Source organism: Bos taurus, chromosome 9 (genome assembly GCF_002263795.3).
Source record: "Bos taurus isolate L1 Dominette 01449 registration number 42190680 breed Hereford chromosome 9, ARS-UCD2.0, whole genome shotgun sequence".
Lineage (NCBI taxonomy): Eukaryota > Metazoa > Chordata > Mammalia > Artiodactyla > Bovidae > Bos > Bos taurus.
Window position 1 is genome coordinate 7,743,776 of NC_037336.1, and position 20,012 is coordinate 7,763,787.

Genomic DNA, 20,012 nt, shown 5'->3' on the forward strand with positions numbered 1-20,012 from the left:
GATGCTCCTTAAATCGCTCAGTGTTGCACTTTTATGGAGAGAAGTTTCCCCCAAGTAATGTACCTTTTTAAAAAATTGAGCACTGATCCTAGCCCACCTTGATTTTGAACTTCATCAGTTCCAGGTGTGAGCTGGGTAACTGTTTCACCCTGTTGGCCCACTCTTGCCATCTAGTGGGGAAAGTGAAAGTCTTCAGGCAAGAATACTGGAGTGGGTAGCCTTTCCCTTCTCCAGGGGATCTTCCCAACCGAGGGATCGAACCCAGGTCTCTCACTTTGCAGGCAGATTCTTTACCATCTGAGCTATCGGTGGGTACTTGTAATTGCCAGATTTTCTTACTCCCAAGGTGGACTGGGGCAGGACGCTCTTGGGAATAACAATGGATGTGAGAAACTTTCAGAAACCTTACCTGGAAATGAAGAAATCAGGGTGCAGATGGCTCTATCATTGACTTATGTCAAGACTGAATCAGGAAAGAAAACTGAAAGCTATAGCATCAAGTTTCATGAAATGTATTTCAAATTTCATCAATGGAACAGATGAAAATTTGGGTTTGAAAATAGTAAAAAGGTATAAGTGAAGTGAAAGATTACAAAGGAAGAGTTAATTAGGTGATGTTGAGCAGAAGCTGGGTATATAGATAAGCAAAAAGAATAGTCAAACGTCATGATAATGTTAGATTGATCACTGCTATAGCTTTCTTAAAATAGATGCATTCTGTGCATTTTAACACATAATTTTCCTTTTCATGTTCTATAGTAGTTTGGGTTGACATTTACAGAAACACAATTATCATCTGTTACTGTATTGTCCAGGATGGTAGATATTAAAATTTTAACTTACATTAATAAAAATTAGATATATTTAAAACTCAGTTCTCAGTCTTACTTGCCAAACTCCAAGTGCTCAGTGGCCACATTGACTAGAAGCCACCATACTGGACAGTGAAATTCTCCTTTATCATTGCGGAAAGTTCTACTGTATGACACTAGTCTTATATTGTTTCCTCAGTAAAACTGATTTACTCAACAAACATATTTTGAATCTTTACTACATGCTAGACATCATAACAGTTCATTACAGCAGGTGAAAGATAAATAAAACATAATTAGTCTCCTGAAAGGCAAAATTTTGGAGTTGAGAAGGTTTACAAATGTAACCAGATGCTTTCCGTCCATTGTGAGAAGAGCTATAATACTTGCACATCCAGTGATTGAGGTACTGAGGAGGCTTCCCAGAGGATCCACAGTTTAAGATGTGTTTTAAAGATAAACAGGAATATTAACAAAAATCAAGGAGGGACGTGAGTATTTTAAGTGGAGGATATAGCTTCTGCAAAGTCAAGGAAATGTGAATTTGTATGGAGTATCTGGAGGATTACGATTCTATGTGGCTGGCTGGTTCATGGGAGAATAAATATGAATTGCAATTGGAGAATGGGTTAGGGCTTGCTGGAAGGGCCTTTTCTGTCACAGCCAGAACAGTTATTTTTATCCTGTCAGATGACTGGAAAACCATGGAAAATTTCATGCAGCACGTTATGGGATTACTCTCTATTTTAGAGATTACTTTATTGATGTGGTATAAAAATTGGATTGAACATTCATGTCAATGTATGGCAAAAACTACTACAATAGTATAAAGTAAATAGCCTCCAATTAAAATGAATTTTAAAAAAAAGAAAAAAAATTGCATTGAAGAGGAAAGATGCTAAAGAATAGAAGCACTTTATATCCTGCATCTTACATGTAATAAATACATCTATATTTGGAATAAAAAATAAATTCACCTCTCTGAGCATGTTTTCCCATTTGATCAATGCAGCTAATAGTCTCTATCCTATAAAGTTGTTGAGGAAATTAAATGAGTCCATTCATGTAAGACGGTTAGTAAGGGCTCAATAATGTTACTGTTATTAATAGTTTGAAATTGTCTAAGGAAAGCTTTTAACATAAGGAAAATGTAAGGGGTCGATTATTCTGCAAAAATGCAGTGAATGAGACAGGGAGAAAGAATGGTACAAATGCTTGAGAGAAAAGAGCCTTCTAACATCTTAAAGAAAGTGTTTCCAGGTAGGAGGGAGATGTCAAAGGAACAAGTGCCATGCATAAGGTTCTGAGAGTGATGACCAAGGTGAGTGTGTTGGGTTTGGCTGTTAGGAGATCATTGGTGGGTGAGGACAGGGCATTTATGAATATGGGGCTGGTGAAGGTTGGATCAACGGCTAAACCACCCAAACAAAGATTCCATGACTCAGAGACAGATGCCTGCGGGTTTTAATGAGAATCTAGATTATATATATATGTTATACACACACATATAAACTCAATATGAGGGAGATTATTAAGGTAGCAGAGAAGATGTGCATGAGTCTGAGTTCCAGAATCAGTCCTGCTGATACCTCTACCAGTCCCATCACTTAGACAAGCCTCTTCTTTGGGGGCCTTGGTGCCCCAACCATAAAGAACAAGGAGATAGATTAGGTGCTCTTCAGTGTAACTCTCAGTTCTAAATGCCCACATTTAAACCACTCATCTCAGTGAATTATTATTTCAAGAAAGTATTATTTCAAGATGACAAATAAAGTGCATTCTTAATCTACTAACAACTCTAATAGGTCCTAACGATCTCCTAAACTCCGAAGTAGAATTAGTATCTAGATTCAGTTCAGTTCAGTCACTCAGTCGTGTCTGACTGTCTGCGACCCCATGAACCGCAGCATGCCAGACCTCCCTGTCCATCACCAACTCCCAGAGTCCACCCAAACCCATGTCCATCGAGTCAGTGATGCCATCCAACCATCTTATCCTCTGCCGGCCCCTTCTCCTCCTACTCTCAATCTTTCCCAGCACCAAGGTCTTTTCAAATGAGTCAGCTGTTCACATTAGGTGGCCAAAGTATTGGAGTTTCAGCGTCAACATCAGTCCCACCAATGAACACCCAGGACTGATCTCCCTTAGGATGGACTGGTTGGATCTCCTTGCAGTTCAAGGGACTCTCAAGAGTCTTCTCCAACACCACGGTTCAAAACATCAATTCTTCAGTGCTGTTTTCTTTGCAGTCCAACTCGCACATCTATACATGACCACTGGAAAAACCATAGCCTTGACTAGATGGACCTTTGTTGACAAAGTAATGTCTCTGCTTTTTAATATGCTGTCTAGGTTGGTCATAACTTTCCTTCCAGAGAGTAAGCGTTTTTTAATTTCATGGCTGCAGTCACCATCTGCAGTGATTTTGGAGCCCAAAAAAATAAAGTCAGCCACTCTTTCCCCATCTGTTTGCCATGAAGTGATGGGACCAGATGCCATGGATGGTCTTAGTTTCTGAATGTTGAGCTTTAAGCCAAATTTTTCACTCTCCACTTTGACTTTCATCAAGAGGCTTTTGAGTTCCTCTTCACTTTCTGCCATAAGGGTGGTGTCATCTGCATATCTGAGGTTATTGATATTTCTCCCAGCAATCTTGATTCCAGCTTGTGCTTCCTCCAGTCCAGCATTTCTCATGATGTACTCTGCATATAAGTTAAATAAGCAGGGTGATAATATACAGCCTTGACGAACTCCTTTTCCTATTTGGAACCAGTCTGTTGTTCCATGTCCAGTTCTAACCGTTACTTCCTGACCTGCATACAGTTTTCTCAATAGTTTATTGTGAATGACTTATATAGTATATTGTCCCCAGAACAAGAAATTTCTCACAGGTATCGCACTCATATATAGGCATTCATGTATTCATTCAACATTGGACGCCATCTCTGTGCCAGACACACCTTTATGTGTAAGATAGAAAGGACCTAACATCCCAGGCAAGTTGTGAGGATAAATATATGAACATATAAATGTCAGTGCTGTGTGGGAGCAGAACAGTAGGTGTGTCTGGAAAAGTGGCAATTGCTCTTTCTAGGAGTAAGGTGTCAGGTTTAGTACAACATATGCTTTTTTTCTTTCACAGATTCTATCATTTCTAGTATGCATCTGTTATTCTTGAAATTCCCTTTATCTTTCTTGGCTTAGTAATCAAATTGAGCTTTTGAAGGAAAAGAAAATAATTCATTTATTTTTATATGATGTAGTGTGATTGCCATTATTGCTCTTATATGAAGAAAAACAAAGTTATATGTTTTGTCCTTTATGTTTATTTACTGTTGACACCTACAGTTAATAATTCTGATATGACTTTCAGTTTATTAGAAATCATTTTATTTTGTAACATCCCAGAACTTTATGAATAATGATGAATATTGGAAAGACTATTTATACATCTGAATATGATATAATGTTCAGTTTTTAGGTGTATTGCGGATACTCTTCATGACAGTAATTGTCCCGCTGTTCACACCGTTCACTGAACTCACAGTAGGCAAGGCGCGAGCTAAGAGGCTGGAAGAAAATGCGAGGAACTGTAGGAACTGCAGACACATTTATTCTCTCCCAGCTGGAATAGCAGCCTTAGCAACAGACATAACATAATACAACATAACCACACAGAACCCTTCCGGGCTTTTCTAGGTGAAGCATATACAGGTGAACATAAAGTAGCTCGTGACCAAGTGGTAACTCGTGATGCACATGCGCAGTGCTTTAAGCGAGCTCAGCTGTAGCCTAAACCTCCTGACGCACATGCGCACTGCTATAAAGGCTCTCAGCGGTTATAAATGGATCTCATTATAAAACATGGGGCAAAAGAGCCTGACCACACCATCTTGGCTTATTTGCCCTCTCCCCACAGTCCACCTCTTTAAGCTCCCTCACCTTACATTCTACATGCAGTCCATCTTCTGTGATATTCCCTTGGTGAGTGACACTGACCCTTGGATTTACCTCTTGGAGCAGCATTAGCTACAACAACAAACAGTTACATCCCCAATACATAGCAAAACCCAATGCCAGGTATCGCCTGGAACTCATGTTGTAGTCCTTGCCCTCATGGGGCTAGAAAACCACCTACCATATGTGGAGTGCCTTTATCTTGCCTGGCCAAGTCCAGTCCACCATCTGTCCTTGTGAAATTGCAGGAACGCCTCCAAAGGGGCAACTCTACCCCATGGGTTTTTTTTATTAAGGACTCAGAAAACCCCACAGGCGCCAGGCCTACCACTTCGAGGAGGGCATTCACAGCTCACCCACAAGATTCCAAATGCTTTCACAGTGTTGTAAATCTGCAAGAGTGTCAGAGGTTAGTAGCACATCATGGACACAGCCTTTATACACTGTTGTGGGGAGAGACTTTCCAGCCTCTTAGCTCACGCCTTGCTTTCAGCAGTGTGAACAGAGCGACAGTTGGCGGCCCCAACAGGATTAGCGATAGAGCTGTTCTACTGAATCTACAGCATGGAACACACAGCCTAAATTTACATTATACACCATAGGACACAGCCCTTAAGGTATGCCTCGGCACAAATCAGCCCACGTTGGCATCTGCATACCTGATGGAAGCCCTGCTAGCTCAGGCCCCCTTCAGGGTCTTCACACTTGCAAAATGGCGTCTGGCACGCCATCCCTCTACTGCTCCCAACCTAGCCACTATGGAGGTCACCTCGTAGATGGGACCCCCCACACAGGGTGCAGGAACAGCAGTCAGGGATCCAGAAGTGGTCAGCGGGCACTGTTCAAAATGGCGTCTGGCATGCCATCCCTCTTCTCCCAAGCTAGTCACCATAGAGTTCACCTCATAGATGGGGCGCCCCACACAGGCTGCGGGAATAGCAGTCAGGGATCCAGAAGAGGTAAATGGGCACTGTTCAAATGGCGTCTGGAGTGCCGCCAGTAAAACGCTCATCATCTGGACCTCAGGCATCTGGGTTACATATCCACTGCCTCATGCCCAGGTTTCTCACCACTTGGGTCAACACGGCATAGTTACACCGTTTACTTCCGGTATGCTGGGGCTCTCCCACGTTCACCCACAAGGTGCAGATGGCAGTGTTAATCCATTCCATGAGGGTGTGCACTAGGTTAGGTGCCCCCTGCGTGAGCCGCGAGCCGCCTAGCATTCTGCTGTCTCGACGAGGGGTGAATGGTGATAGATGCCAGCCATTCTGCCCCATCCCCAGAACACAGGATACTGTCCACCTGTGTCCCAACGTCTCAAGAGCCATACTGCCAAGGGTTCCCCTCGCCTTTGCCGAAATGGTGTACCAAGTCGACCAACTCCGCCTGAGTATATGGTCAGTATGTTGTGAACTCAGTCACATCTGGGGCCCCTTGAGGATGCCCACCCCGGGCCATAGGCTGCTCATGTTTCACCTTCTGCTGCACAACAGGCCTTGTTGCCAAGTGGGATCCATGGTCTCATAGCATTAATTATCACCATCACTTTACCGCCTTGCTGTCAGAGATGCTGGGTTCTTCAGGGCCACCAGGTTCTTGCTCTAACGCCAATATATGTTGCTCTAGTTCTTCCAAGTGACTGCACATTGCACACCGATGCAGCCTCATGGGGAGTACTATCCATATTCACCTGCAGGGTAGTCAAGAAAATGTGTCCCACGGTGCCAGCAGCAGCCTTTGCTGCCTTGTTCACCTTTTCAGTGCTATCCGGTGAACTGTCCACTGCCTCCCAGTCTTCTACTGGAACCCATGCCGAAAGGATCGTGGCCACATGGTAGACATGCTAAGTGGGGGCTGCTGGCTCCCTCCAGCCAGTGGAGTCTCCAGCTCTTCTACCTGCTGGATATCCTGCCGCCTCTTCTGTGGAGCCTCAGGCTCCTCTTCCAGCTGGGTTTCCTGTTGACTACATCAATTGTATTGTTGATCCTGTTCATGACATCATCTCACTGTTCACACTGTTCACTGAACCCATGGTAGGCAAGACGTGAGCTAAGAGGCTGGAAGAAAATGCGAGGATCCATAGGAACTGCAGACACGTTTATTCTCTCCTGACTGACACGACAGCCACAGCAGCAGACATACATAACACAGCATAACCACACACAACCCTTCTGGGCTTTTCCAGGTGAAGCATATACAGGCAAACCTCACAAAGTAGCCCGTGACTGAGCGGGTAACTCGTGACGTGCATGGGCAGTGCTATAAAGGAGCTCAACTGTTACATAGTCATTATTTACAAAACGTGGAGTGAGAGAGCCTGAGCACGCCATCTTGGTTAGTTTGCTCTCTTCCCTACAATCAGATCAGATCAGATCAGATCAGTCGCTCAGTCGTGTCTGACTCTTTGCGACCCCATGAATCCCAGCACGCCAGGCCTCCCTGTCCATCACCAACTCCCGGAGTTCACTCAGACTCATGTCCATCAAGTCAGTGATCCCACCCAGCCATCTCATCCTCTGTCGTCCCCTTCTCCTCCTGCCCCCAATCCTTTCCAGCATCAGAGTCTTTTCCAATGAGTCAACTCTTTGCATGAGGTGGCCAAAGTACTGGAGTTTCAGCTTTACTATCATTCCTTCCAAAGAAATCCCAGGGCTGATCTCCTTTAGAATGGACTGGTTGGATCTCCTTGCAGTCTAAGGGACTCTCAAGAGTCTTCTCCAACACCACAGTTCAAAAGCATCAATTCTTCAGCGCTCAGCCTTCTTCACAGTCCAACTCTCACATCCATACATGACCACAGGAAAAACCATAGCCTTGACTAGTCAAATGACTTTTTTTTTTTTTTTTTAAGCCTAAGCTTTCTTTGGAAAGTGCTTTTTTCCTGTGAGGATTTTGTAGGGAATGAAATGAAGGCTAGTGGTGTTTTGTTTCTGAAGACATCTCTAACATTTCAATAAACACCACACTTAAATTAAGAGAGCTCTCTTCAGTCAGAGAGCTGCATTTCAGGATTGTTTATTGCCAGCATTTAAAAAATAAACACCACGGGTGTTAAAGTCCCTTTGTTTTAAATTGCAGCACCTTATGAAATATGCCCAGAGGATTATCTGATGTCGATGGTGTGGAAGAGGACTCCGGCAGGCGACTTTGCCTTCAATCAGTGCCCAATGAATGCCACAGGTAATATAGGATGACCCTCAAACCCAGACAATGACCACCCACCAACAGCAGCCTGCTGTGTTCTTCTGTTGTGTTTTGTCCTATATCTAAAACTAAGTCTGTCTAATAAGCAGTTAATAAAGCAATTTTAGTAAAGGATTTCCTAAGTGGAGCCTATGAAGAGATCTGGAAAATTTTGCTGATTCAATGGTTTCTCAGTGTGAGTAATATGCATTGTGAAAATAATCAAAGGAACAATCTACTTGCATGTTTAGAGCGTGAAAATGTACAAACCCAGGTTTTCAGCCTGCCTCCAAGCCTCCCTGTCGTAAAGCTCTCTGTTTTTGTGACTCGCAGGCACCGCTAGCAGACGCTGCTCGCTCAGTCTTCACGGAGTGGCCTTCTGGGAACAGCCGAGCTTTGCAAGATGCATATCAAATGAGTACAGACACTTGCAGCATTCAGTAGGTGCAAAGCCAGCTTTAGTACTTGCTCTGTTTAATTCCTGTTAATGATCTCTGTGTGAGAGTTTAGTCTGCTGCTATATAGTCAAATTGATAAAATCTCTGAAAATAACACCTGAAGTAAAAAAGTCTGTGCTAAAAAGCTAACTTTTATAAATCAGTGCTAAACTGTTGTATTTCAAGGGTTTGGGATTTTATGGATCCTGCTTGGATCCTGCTATTTAAATGAATAGATTCCTTGTCTATTGGGGAAAAAGTCCTGAATAAAATCTGTTACTTGGGTTTATCTATATGAGTTAAACTATATATCATGACTGGCACAAATCAGTTACCTAGTGCATAAGACTTATTTCAAAATACCATACATTTTAAAATTAAAATTAAATTCTTTAATATTTTAGTACTCAGGAAATAATAAAGCTGTGTCATATAGGTATCAAAAATTTCACTGCATTTTGACATTAAGACACCAAAAACAAAACAAAAAGACAGTGTTATTTTATCAGAGAAAATTGGTTGCTCACAAAAGATGACATGGGACAAATTTCCAGAAATAGCCCCTCTCCTCCCACACATCATTGAATTATTCAGAATATGCTGTATGAATATTTTGAGCACAGTTAAGTGTTGCTAGGTTTTTTACTAGTGCAAGTCATTGTCATTTTCGGAGACTGTTGTCATTCAGCCTGACAGTCGAGAAAGCTTCCTATGTGAACACACATTACGGGGCTCAGAACCAAGTACAAGGTGGAGCCTTGGAGAACCCAACATTGGAGGGGTGCTGTGCAGTTAAGAGCCCTGAAGTTTTGTTGTGCTTATATTTTCTTTCATTTTCTTACTGTTGTTCACAAGTAAACATAATTTAAAAAAACCAAAAACTAAAGAACGTTCTCATTCGTGGATGGAGAAATAGCTTGTAGAACCCTTGTTAATGAAGTGAATGTATTTGACTCATTATCAGAAAACCAAAAAAGCACATTTTTAAGATATCTGAAAACCAAATGCTGTTTAGTATGTTTACTTTCCAAATCAATAATCAAACTGATGATTTATTTGGCTACCTAGAGCCTTATTTCTGTTGTTGTGTGTATATACATTTATGTATACACCTATTATGTATACACCTACATGGGCTTCCCTGGTGGCTCGGATGGTAAAGAATTTGCCTGCAATGTGGGAGACCTAGGTTCAGTTCCTGGGTTGGGAAGATCCCCTGGAGGAGGGCATGGTAACCCACTCCTGTATTCTTGCCTGGAGAATCCTCATGGATAGAGGAGCCAGGCGGGCTACAGTACATGGGGTTGTAAAGAGTCAAACATGACTGAGCCACTAAGCACAGCACACATATGTGTATATACATACATGATATTATATATATACACATTAATACAATTATACACAAATACATATATTTAATAATATATACTTATGTGCATATAAGTATTTGGTGATATTCAACCTCACTGAGCTTTACTTGTGTCAAAATTAAAATGTTTCAGAATTAAGTATAACCAAGGACTTTCTTATGAATTTAATTTTTTTTAATTTTATTTTATTTTTAAACTTTATAATATTGTATTGGTTCTGCCATATATCGAAATGAATCCCCACAGGCATACATCCTGTTCCCCATCCTGAGCCCTCCTCCATCCTCCCTCCCCATACCATCCCTCTGGGTCATCCCAGTGCACCAGCCCCAAGCATCCAGTATCGTGCATCGAATCTGGACTGGCAACTCGTTTCATATACGATATTATACATATTTCAATGCCATTCTCCCAAATCATCCTACCCTCTCCCTCTCCCACAGAGTCCAAAAGACTCTTCTATACATCGGTGTCTCTTTTGCTGTCTCGTGGGTTATCATTACCATCTTTTTAAATTCCATATATATGTGTTAGTATACTATATTGGTGTTTTTCTTTCTGGCTTACTTCACTCTGTATAATAGGCTCCAGTTTCATCCACCTTATTAGAACTGATTCAAATGTATTCTTTTTAATGTCTGAATGATACTCCATTGTGTATATGTACCACAGCTTTCTTATCCATTCATCTGCTGATGGACATCTAGGGTGCTTCCATGTCCTGGCTATTATAAACAGTGCTGCAATGAACACTGGGGTACACGTGTCTCTTTCAATTCTGGTTTCCTCAGTGTGTATGCCCAGCAGTGGGATTGCTGGATCATAAGGCAGTTCTATTTCCATTTTTTTAAGGAATCTCCACACTGTTCTCCATAGTGGCTGTACTAGTTTGCATTCCCACCAACAGTGTAAGAGGGTTCCCTTTTCTCCACATCCTCTCCCGCATTTATTGCTTGTAGACTTTTGGATCGCAGCCATTCTGACTGGCGTGAAATGGTACCTCATAGTGGTTTTGATTTGCATTTCTCTGATAATGAGTGATGTTGAGCATCTTTTCATGTGTTTGTTAGCCATCTGTATGTCTTCTTTGGAGAAATGTCTATTTAGTTCTTTGGCCTATTTTTTGATTGGGTCATTTATTTTTCTGGAATTGAGCTGTAGGAGTTGCTTATATATTTTTGAGATTAGTTGTTTGTCGGTTGCTTCATTTGCTATTATTTTCTCCCATTCTGAAGGCTGTCTTTTCACCTTGCTTATAGTTTCCTTTGTTGTGCAGAAGCTTTTAAGTTTAATTAGGTCCCATTTGTTTATTTTTGCTTTTATTTCCAATATTCTGGGAGGTGGGTCGTAGAGGATCCTGCTGTGATGTATGTCGGAGAGTGTTTTGCCTATGTTCTCCTCTAGGAGTTTTATAGTTTCTGGTCTTACATTTAGATCTTCAATCCATTTTGAGTTTATTTTTGTGTATGGTGTTAGAAAGTGGTCTAGTTTCATTCTTTTACAAGCGGTTGACCAGTTTTCCCAGCACCACTTGTTAAAGAGATTGTCTTTAATCCATTGTATATTCTTGCCTCCTTTGTCAAAGATAAGGTGTCCATATGTGCATGGATTAATCTCCGGGCTTTCTATTTTGTTCCATTGATCTATATTTCTGTCTTTGTGCCAGTACCATATTGTCTTGATGACTATGGCTTTGTAGTAGAGCCTAAAGTCAGGCAGGTTGATTCCTCCAGTTCCATTCTTCTTTCTCAGGATAGCTTTGGCTATTCGAGGTTTTTTGTATTTCCATACAAATTGTGAATTTAATTTTAAATGAATTTTATTTTCTCATAATTTTAGACATGATACTTTGTCTACTTAATCTTAATATTCATGTTTAGTTCTTATTTATTCTTGGTAATAAATGAGAATAATTGTATTGATTAAGTAAATCGTAGATCAAGCCTTATAAATTTGTTAAGAATGAATAATATCACTTGGTGTAAAATGTTTGCTTTTTAAATTCATCATTTTATATAATAATACTTAAATGTACTTGCCTTCTGTGAGTGCAGGTCATCTGCTAATGGAGAGAAATAGAAACTCACTGTGAAATAGGAGAGATGGTCTCATGTTGTGAGTCACGTAGAAATCATTCAGTTAGTGATTGGACAGCCCATGTGTCTGTGCCCTTGCTCACTTGCAGGCAGAAATCAAGTGCATGCTTTTGCAGAATAAGAAATAGCCTCAGGGCATTCAGCTCCCACAGACGACCAAAGCAAACTGCGCTGGGCACTTTCACAGATTAATTCCAGTCCCCACCACCGTCTGCAATATGGGCATCCCTGCCTTAGTCACATGGAAAGAAATTGAAGATCCTGGGAGCAGTCCAGCTAAGTGAGGCAAGAGTGAAAGCTGCATCCCAGGTGTAATTGTTCCAAAGCTTAACCTTCTTTCTGGAAGTCATGCTCCCTTCTGAGTCTTTGATTTGAAATCCTCTGCCCTAGAATCTGGTGCTATAGGCACCATTTTCTGATTGCATGTCCTTTGGAAAAGTCATGTGATCTCACTCAAGTCTTGGTTTGCTATGCAAGATGAAATTGATAGCATCGTCTTAGCATCTCTGGAGGTTTTGAGTAAGAGTAGATGAAATACTGTATGTGAGATGTTTGCAATGTGCTATGTAACTATGAGGTATTAATATCTACAGGTACAGAAAATGCGTTGAGTTAAAAAAATTAAGAGTAAAATTTTAGAGCTTAAGTTAACTTGAAATGTACATGTGAAAAAATTCTGGACAAATACAGATGAATGGATAGATAGAAAGGCAGGCAGGTGGATAATTGAATGGATAGATAGGTGGATAGGATTGATGTTATATGTATTTTTGCACATGAATTTGGTTTATATGCACATACAGAAACACACATACAGTTATACATGCATACAAACACTCATCTAGTACTTGCCTGGGGACCATGGTCTTCTCCTTTACAAATTCAGGGAAGTATAGCATTGAAGGATGCCTTAAAGAGTGTTTACCTAATACGTGGAGCTCATCATATGTACTCTCAAAGGTCATTTGGAGATGGGAATTAAATCCTTTTCTTTGCATGCTTGTACGCTTATGGCTTCACATACTTTGAGTAACAAAGCTACGTAGTACTTCAATGTAGAATAGTTCTAATTCCCCAAACTTCTGAAATTACTTTTGATGATTCTGCACCTTCTCTTCTAGTAGAGTTTGTTGGTTCACAATTTAATGTCCTATTTCTCTTGGGGTGTTTAATTTCTTGCTGCTCTACATCTGTGAAACTCATTAAATGTTAATTGTCACCCACTGCAGAAACTTATTTAAAATAAGTAGACCTGTATTTTCCAACTTTTCACATATAGATCACAATATATGTACACATACATAGATTACAATATTTTATGTACCTATTTTATAAAGTTATATGAAGACTAAGTTTGAAATGACATATTGTCAACAAACATTAGTTGAGTGCATTCTTTGACCTCTTATAAACCAGTTGAGGTAAAAAGGGATCATTAATTAGTTAAATATAGGAACTTACTCATCTGTCATATTGAACATTTATTGAATTCTTTGAGGACAGAAATCATTTCTATTAAGCTTTATTTTTCTAGTGTTCAACAGAGTGCTAAATGTGTTCTAGATATTCCATAAATGACTGCACCTTTTCTTATCAGAAAGGGGATGTGCCAGCTGGAGAGTTCTAAGAAGGTGATACACAAAATTTCATGTTTGTGAATTTTAACCACATGAAATTAATAGGATTATCCCTCACCTGCAATTTTCCTAGTCCAAAACCATCTAGAAATGTGGAGGGCTTTACAATTTTACTTTATGAAATAATTTGGTCATTGAAGAAGAATTTCAATAAGCTCAACTTCATGAAGTCTTTTGGAAACTTTGTAAGATACAAAACTGAACACTGTGATCCAAGTGCTGCTTATTAAAAAAGTGACAAATGAACACATTTTAAAAAGTGAGAATAAAGGAATAGAGTGTTTAATGTAGTGGGAGTTTTGTACAATTCAGGGTTTTTTTTTCCATATTGTAATATTTAATTTCATACTCTGGGATATTTTTTGAATTTTTTGAATTTATACCCAGCAAGAAAGAAATAACTTCAGAACCTATTGAGAACTAGGTACAGGGGCCAGGGACATTAAGAATACATTAAGTTTTTTTTTTAAACTTATTAAATGATTTGGAGAAAATGGGTGATATTGTGGGCTAAGTGGGCCAGTTCCCCACCCCCCAAATTAAACAGATCGTTTAGTCTTTCTTACAACTGAACAATCAAGATGACTCTTTCTCTCTCTTCCTCTCTATTTCTCTCTCTCATTCTCTCCCTCTCACTCTGTTTTATTCACATTCGAGTTCATACTTACACACCTGAAATGGCAGATGACATAGAACTAGCAGCTCTAGAACAAAAGGAGTTGAATCAGACATGCCAATGCCATCTCATAAATTCATCAGGCAGAAAAGTCACTTCTTCCATGGAGAGGAGTGTGTGATGGGGGACTGAAAAAGCTCACAGATATTCCTCTATATTCACAGAAATGGAAAGAATTGGTATAAATGTTTCCTTTAAAGTCATTCTGCCTTATAACCTCTGCTTTCTATTTTTCAAGCTGTCATTTAACAGTGAATAAATACAGAGGCTGGAGCAATAATCTGTCTAGTCACGAAAAGGTTGACTTTGTGGGAAGGGATGTCAAGGATCTTGATTTGTGGTTTAAGGACTTTGTTTATTCTGTTTTGCTCTACATTTATGACTGTTTATTAGGAGAGAGAGAATGATGGAGATGGATGGAATGGGAAGTCAGGGGAGATAGAGCACGACAGAGGCAGGGAGGCTGAGGGGGAGAATGGACTTGCTGGATCTCGAGGGTCCAGTGGAAGGAAGGTGGGAGATTCACCCAACAGTGCTGACACTCTGTTCACTAGTCCCTCAGTTTATTACACACGATAAGCACACAACACAGAGTTGTGAAAACAGAAGTTCAGTTCAGTCGCTCAGTTGTGTCCAAATCTTTGTGAACCACGGACTGCGGCCTGCCAAGCTTCCCTGTGATCACCAACTCCTGGAGCTTGCACAGACTCATGTTCATTGAGTGGTTGATGCCATCCAACCATCTCATCCTCTGTTGTTCCCTTCTCCTCCTGCCTTCAATCTTTCCCAGCATCAGGGTCTTTCAGATGAGTCAGCTCTTCACATCAGGTGGCCAAAGTATTAGAGTTTCAGCATCAGTCCCACCAATGAACACCCAGGACTGATCTCCTTTAGGATGGACTGGTTGGATCTCCTTGCAGTCCGAGGTACTCTAAAAAGTCTTCTTCAACACCACAGTTCAAAAGCATCAATTCTTCGGCCCTCAGCTTTCCTGATAGTCCGACTCTCACATCCATACATGACTACTGGAAAAACCATAGCTTTGATTAGACAGACCTTTGTTGGCAAAGTAATGTCTCTGCTTTTTAATATGCTGTCATTTAACAGTGAGTAAATACAGGTTTGTCATAGCTTTTCTTCCAAGAAGCAAGTGTATTTTAATTTCATGGCTGCAGTCAGCATCTTCAGTGATTTTGGAGCCCAAGAAAATAAAGTCTGTCACCCTTTCCATTGTTTCCCCATCTATTTGCTATGAAGTGATGGGACCACATGCCATGATCTTCATTTTTTTTTTTTCAATGTTCATCAAAGATCATTTATTTCATAAAGGGGTAATTTTTTACCCCTGGGATATCATATTAATAAATAGAGGGATAATATTTTCCTGAAGTACTGATCTTCATTTTTTGAATGTTGAGTTTTAAGTCAGCTTTTTCACTCTCTTTCACTGTCATCAAGAGGCTCTTTACTTCCTCCTCACTTTCTGCCATAAGGGTGGTGTCATCTGCATATCTGAAATTATTTGTATTTCTCCCAGCAATCTTGATTCCAGTTTGTGCTTCATCCAGCTTGGCATTTCTCATGATGTATTCTGCATAGAAGTTAAATAAGCAGGGTGACGGTATACAGCCTTACGTACTCCTTTCCCAATTTGGAACCAGTCTGTTTTCCATGTCTGGTTTTAACTGTTGCTTCTAGACCTGTATACATATTTCTCAGGACGGAGGTATGGTGGTCTGGTATTACCATCTCTTGAAGAATTTCCACAGTTTGTTGTGATCCACACAGTCAACAGCTTTAGCGTAGTCAGTGAAGTGGAAGTAGATGTTTTTCTGGAACTCTCTTGCTTTTTTGATGATCCAGCGGATGTTGGCAATTTGATCTCTGGTTCCTCTGCCTTTTCCAAATCTTGAACATCTGGAATTTCTCGGTTCACATACCGTTGAAGCCTGGCTTGGAGAATTTTGAGCATTACTTTGCTAGAATGTGAGATGAGTGCAATTGTGCAGGAGTTTGAACATTCTTTGGCATTGCCTTTCTTTGGGATTGGAATGAAAACTGACCTTTTCCAGTCCTGTGGCCACTGCTGAGTTTTCCAAATTTGCTGGCATATTGAGTGCAGCACCATCATCTTTTAGGATTTGAAATAGCTCACCTGGAGTTCCATCACCTCCACTGGCTTTGTTCGTAGTGATGCTTCCTAAGGCCCACTTGACTTCACGTTCCAGGATGTCTGGCTCTAGGTGAGTGATCACACCATCGTTTTTCTTGCCACTCTTCTTAATATCTTCTGCTTCTGTTAGGTCCATACCATTTCTGTCCTTTATTGAGCCCATTTCTTGAAGTGTCTTTAGTCTTTACCATTCTGTTGTTTTACTCTATTTCTTTGCATTGATCACTGAGGAAGGCTTTCTTATTTCTCCTTGCTACTCTTTGGAACTCTGCATTCAGGTGGATATATCTTTCCTTTTCTCTTTTGCCTTTAGTGTCTCTTCTTTTCTCATCTATTTGTAAGGCCTCCTCAGACAACCATTTTGCCTTTTGGCATTTCTCCTTTTGGGGATGGTTTTGGTCACTGCCTCCTGTACAATGTCACAAACTTCCGTGTCTGTCTATCAGATCTAATCCCTTGAATCTATTTGTTACTTCCACTTTATAATCGTAAGGGATTTGGTTTGGGTCATACCTGAATGGTCTCCCGGTTTACCCTATCTTCTTCAATTTAAGTCTGAATTTGGCAATAAGGAGTTCATTGTCTGGGCCATAGTCAGCTTCTGGTCTTGTTTTTGCTCATTTTTGGAGCTTCTCCATCTTCAGCTGCAAAGAATGTATTCAGTCTGATTTTGGTTTTTACCATCTGGTGATGTTCATTTTTAGAGTCTTGTGTTGTTGGGAGAGGGTGTTTGCTATGACCAGTGCATTATCTTGGCAAAACTCTGTTAGTCTTTGCCCTGCTTCATTTTGTACTTCAAGACCAAAAACTTGCCTGTTAGTCCAGAAATCTCTTGGGTTCCTGCTTTCACATCCAGTCCACTATGATGAAAAGGACATCCATTTTTTATGTTAGTTCTAGAAGGTCTTTTAGGTCTTCTTAGAACCATTCAGCTTCTTCAGCATTAGTGCTTGGGGCGTAGACTTGGATTACTGTGATATTGAATGGTTTGCCTTGGAAACAGACATCATTCTGTCGTTTTTGATAATGCACCCAAATAGTGCATTTTTGGCTGTTTTGTTGATTATGAGGGCTACTCCATTTCTTCTAAGAGATTCTTCCTCACAGTAGTAGATGTAATGGTCATCTGAATTAAATTGTGCCCATTCTGGTCCATTTTAGTCCACTAATTCCTCAAATGTGAAAATAGAAAGGGGGTAACAAATCTCTCCTGGAAAAGTCCACGAAGAAGGCAATGATCTCTGGTCTGGCACAGGTCTTGGACAGTGTGAATTGGGAGTCACTGTGAATTGGAAGTTGCCATCTGCCCAGCAGGAACATCTCTCAGGTCCTCGACGGAAGAGTGTTAATTCACATCACTCAACTTAGTGGACTCCTTTTTTTTATTTTAATTTTTACCATGTTGTGTTGATTTCTGCCATACAGCTCAAAACAGCCATAATTATGCATCCATCCCCTCCCTCCAGAGCCTCCCTCCCCTCCCCTTCTTCCATCCCTTCAGCTCATCACAGAGTGCTAGTCTGGGCTCCCTGTGCTACACCGCAACTTCTCACCAGCTATGCCTATTAAATCTGATAGTGTATGTACGTATGTATGTTGATGCTACTCTCTCCATTCGTCCCACTCTTTCCCTCCACACTGTGTTCAAAAGTCTGTTCTCTGCATCTGTGTCTCCATTCCTTCCCTGAAAATAGGTTCATCAATACCATTTTTCTAGATTCCATATGTATGTGTTAATATCTTATATTTGTTTTTAGTGGTCTCTTTTTAAGGAGTATTGGTTACTCCAGGAAAAGGGGTCTTGCCAGTTGCTCCCTCTCTTCCAGTGAAGTACATTACCCATTAATCTTCTGATGTAAAGTAACAGTCTTTATCACTCCAAGATGATCACAGTCCTGTAGAGGACGTTTCAAAACTACTAGTGTAGAAGTTCACACTGGCCACTGATTCATTTTGAGCTTCTCATCATGTCTTTTTTGTTGTTGTTCTTATGGTTTATTTTATTACACAATTAATCTACTGCATTTGCACAGTATTTGCATAAATTAGTAACTATTTATGATCATCTTTTGCTCCACTGAGTCTTTTTTTTTAAATTTTATTTTATTTTTAAACTTTACAATATTGTATTGGTTTTGCCAAATATCGAAATGAATCCGCCACAGGTATACATGTGTTCCCCATCCTGAACTCTCCTCCCTCCTCCCTCCCCATACCATTCCTTGGTAGCTTGAATCCTTCCATTTCATAGAAGCTGAGTAGGAGTCATAATACAAAAGAAATCACATCATAACATTTGCTTTATATAAATATATTTTCCCTGCCTTCCAGGTGAATTTTGCTCCATTGCAACACAACTTCTTACATATCACACTTTGTTGGTTACCACCTCATTGCACAAATATCCATAACATTGCCTAAAAAAGAACAATACATTTTATGACTACAGCTTATTTACAGTAAAAGAAGAAAACACTAGGTACCATAGTTTTGTTTACATTTGCTTATTTTTTTTTTTTTGAGTGAGTAATTTTGGGACAAATAACCTCATGCTATTGTCTAGCCTGGAGAAGGCAATGGCAACCCACTCCAGTACTCTGTCCTGGAAGATCGGCTGCAGTCCATGGGGTCGTGAAGAGTCAGACATGACTGAGTGACTTCACTTTCACTTTTCACTTTCATGCATTGGAGAAGGAAATGGCAACCCACTCCAGTGTTCTTGCCTGGAGAATCCCAGGGACGGGGGAGCCTGGTGGGCTGCTGTCTATGGGGTCACACAGAGTCGGACACAACTGAAGCAACTTAGCAGCAGTAGCAGCATGGTCTAGCCAACCAGGGGAACTAGCCTGATTTTAATTTTTGAATATTCACTAATTAAATAAAGGTGAGTGAGCCTGAGAGAACAAGAATTTGTTCTGCCAGTATTTTGTTTTGTTTTGTTTGCAGTATTATGTGGCTGGAACACAGCAAACAATGGGGGTAATTCTGGGGGAAGTTAGATCAATAGCTTTTTAATCCTGGCTGAACATTGCAACCATGTGGGAGTTCTTAAAAAAATACCAATGGGAAGTTCACTCAAGGCCAATAACATGGAGTTATTACCAGTCTACAGAATACACTCAGTAGCTGTATGTTATTATTATTACTAATTACATTAATTTGGCATTCATATAAATGTATTTCTATTTACATGTATAAAAAATGGATGTTCACATTATTTCTCTCCTTTTAAGTACTCAGGACATAGCATGTGACTGCCTTTCTATTTTTGATGCCAAGTTTCAAGAAGTTTCAAGTTTCTGCCAAGTTTGTCGGAGTCCTCACTTCCAGAGCTCAGATAATTATTGCATAATCCAACAATGCCAAGGAAAAGTTGAAAAACATTCCTACCTTTAAAATGGACAGAAGGCTTTTAATTTTATTCAAGGCCACATGTTAAGGTTTTGTTATCTGAGTTCAACTTCACAATCCCAAAATTTTTAACATGAGATCTTGAATAAAATTATGAGTTTCCTGAGTGTTCATCAAATGATAATAGTTAACATTTATTGAATGGTATCTGCCCTGAGGGAGCTGACTGGAAAAAAAAAATCAGAAGGAAGATGTTAATTAAATCTTGTTATTTTAAGCAATTCATATGTCAAAGTTTACAATGTATTTCAAGGACA

The 20,012-nt window shown here is 40.2% G+C and overlaps 1 protein-coding gene across 2 annotated transcripts in view; it reads left to right on the top strand.

Annotated features, from left to right (window-relative positions):
* ADGRB3 (adhesion G protein-coupled receptor B3) overlaps positions 1 to 20,012 on the top strand; it is an 886,492-nt gene that overhangs the window by 383,045 nt on the left and 483,435 nt on the right. For both annotated transcript variants that reach the window (XM_024996868.2, XM_024996869.2), the window contains exons 9-10: positions 7,851 to 7,952; positions 8,289 to 8,395. In XM_024996868.2, coding sequence (XP_024852636.1) covers positions 7,851 to 7,952; positions 8,289 to 8,395 — 209 coding nt within the window. The remainder of the gene's footprint in view (positions 1 to 7,850; positions 7,953 to 8,288; positions 8,396 to 20,012) is intronic.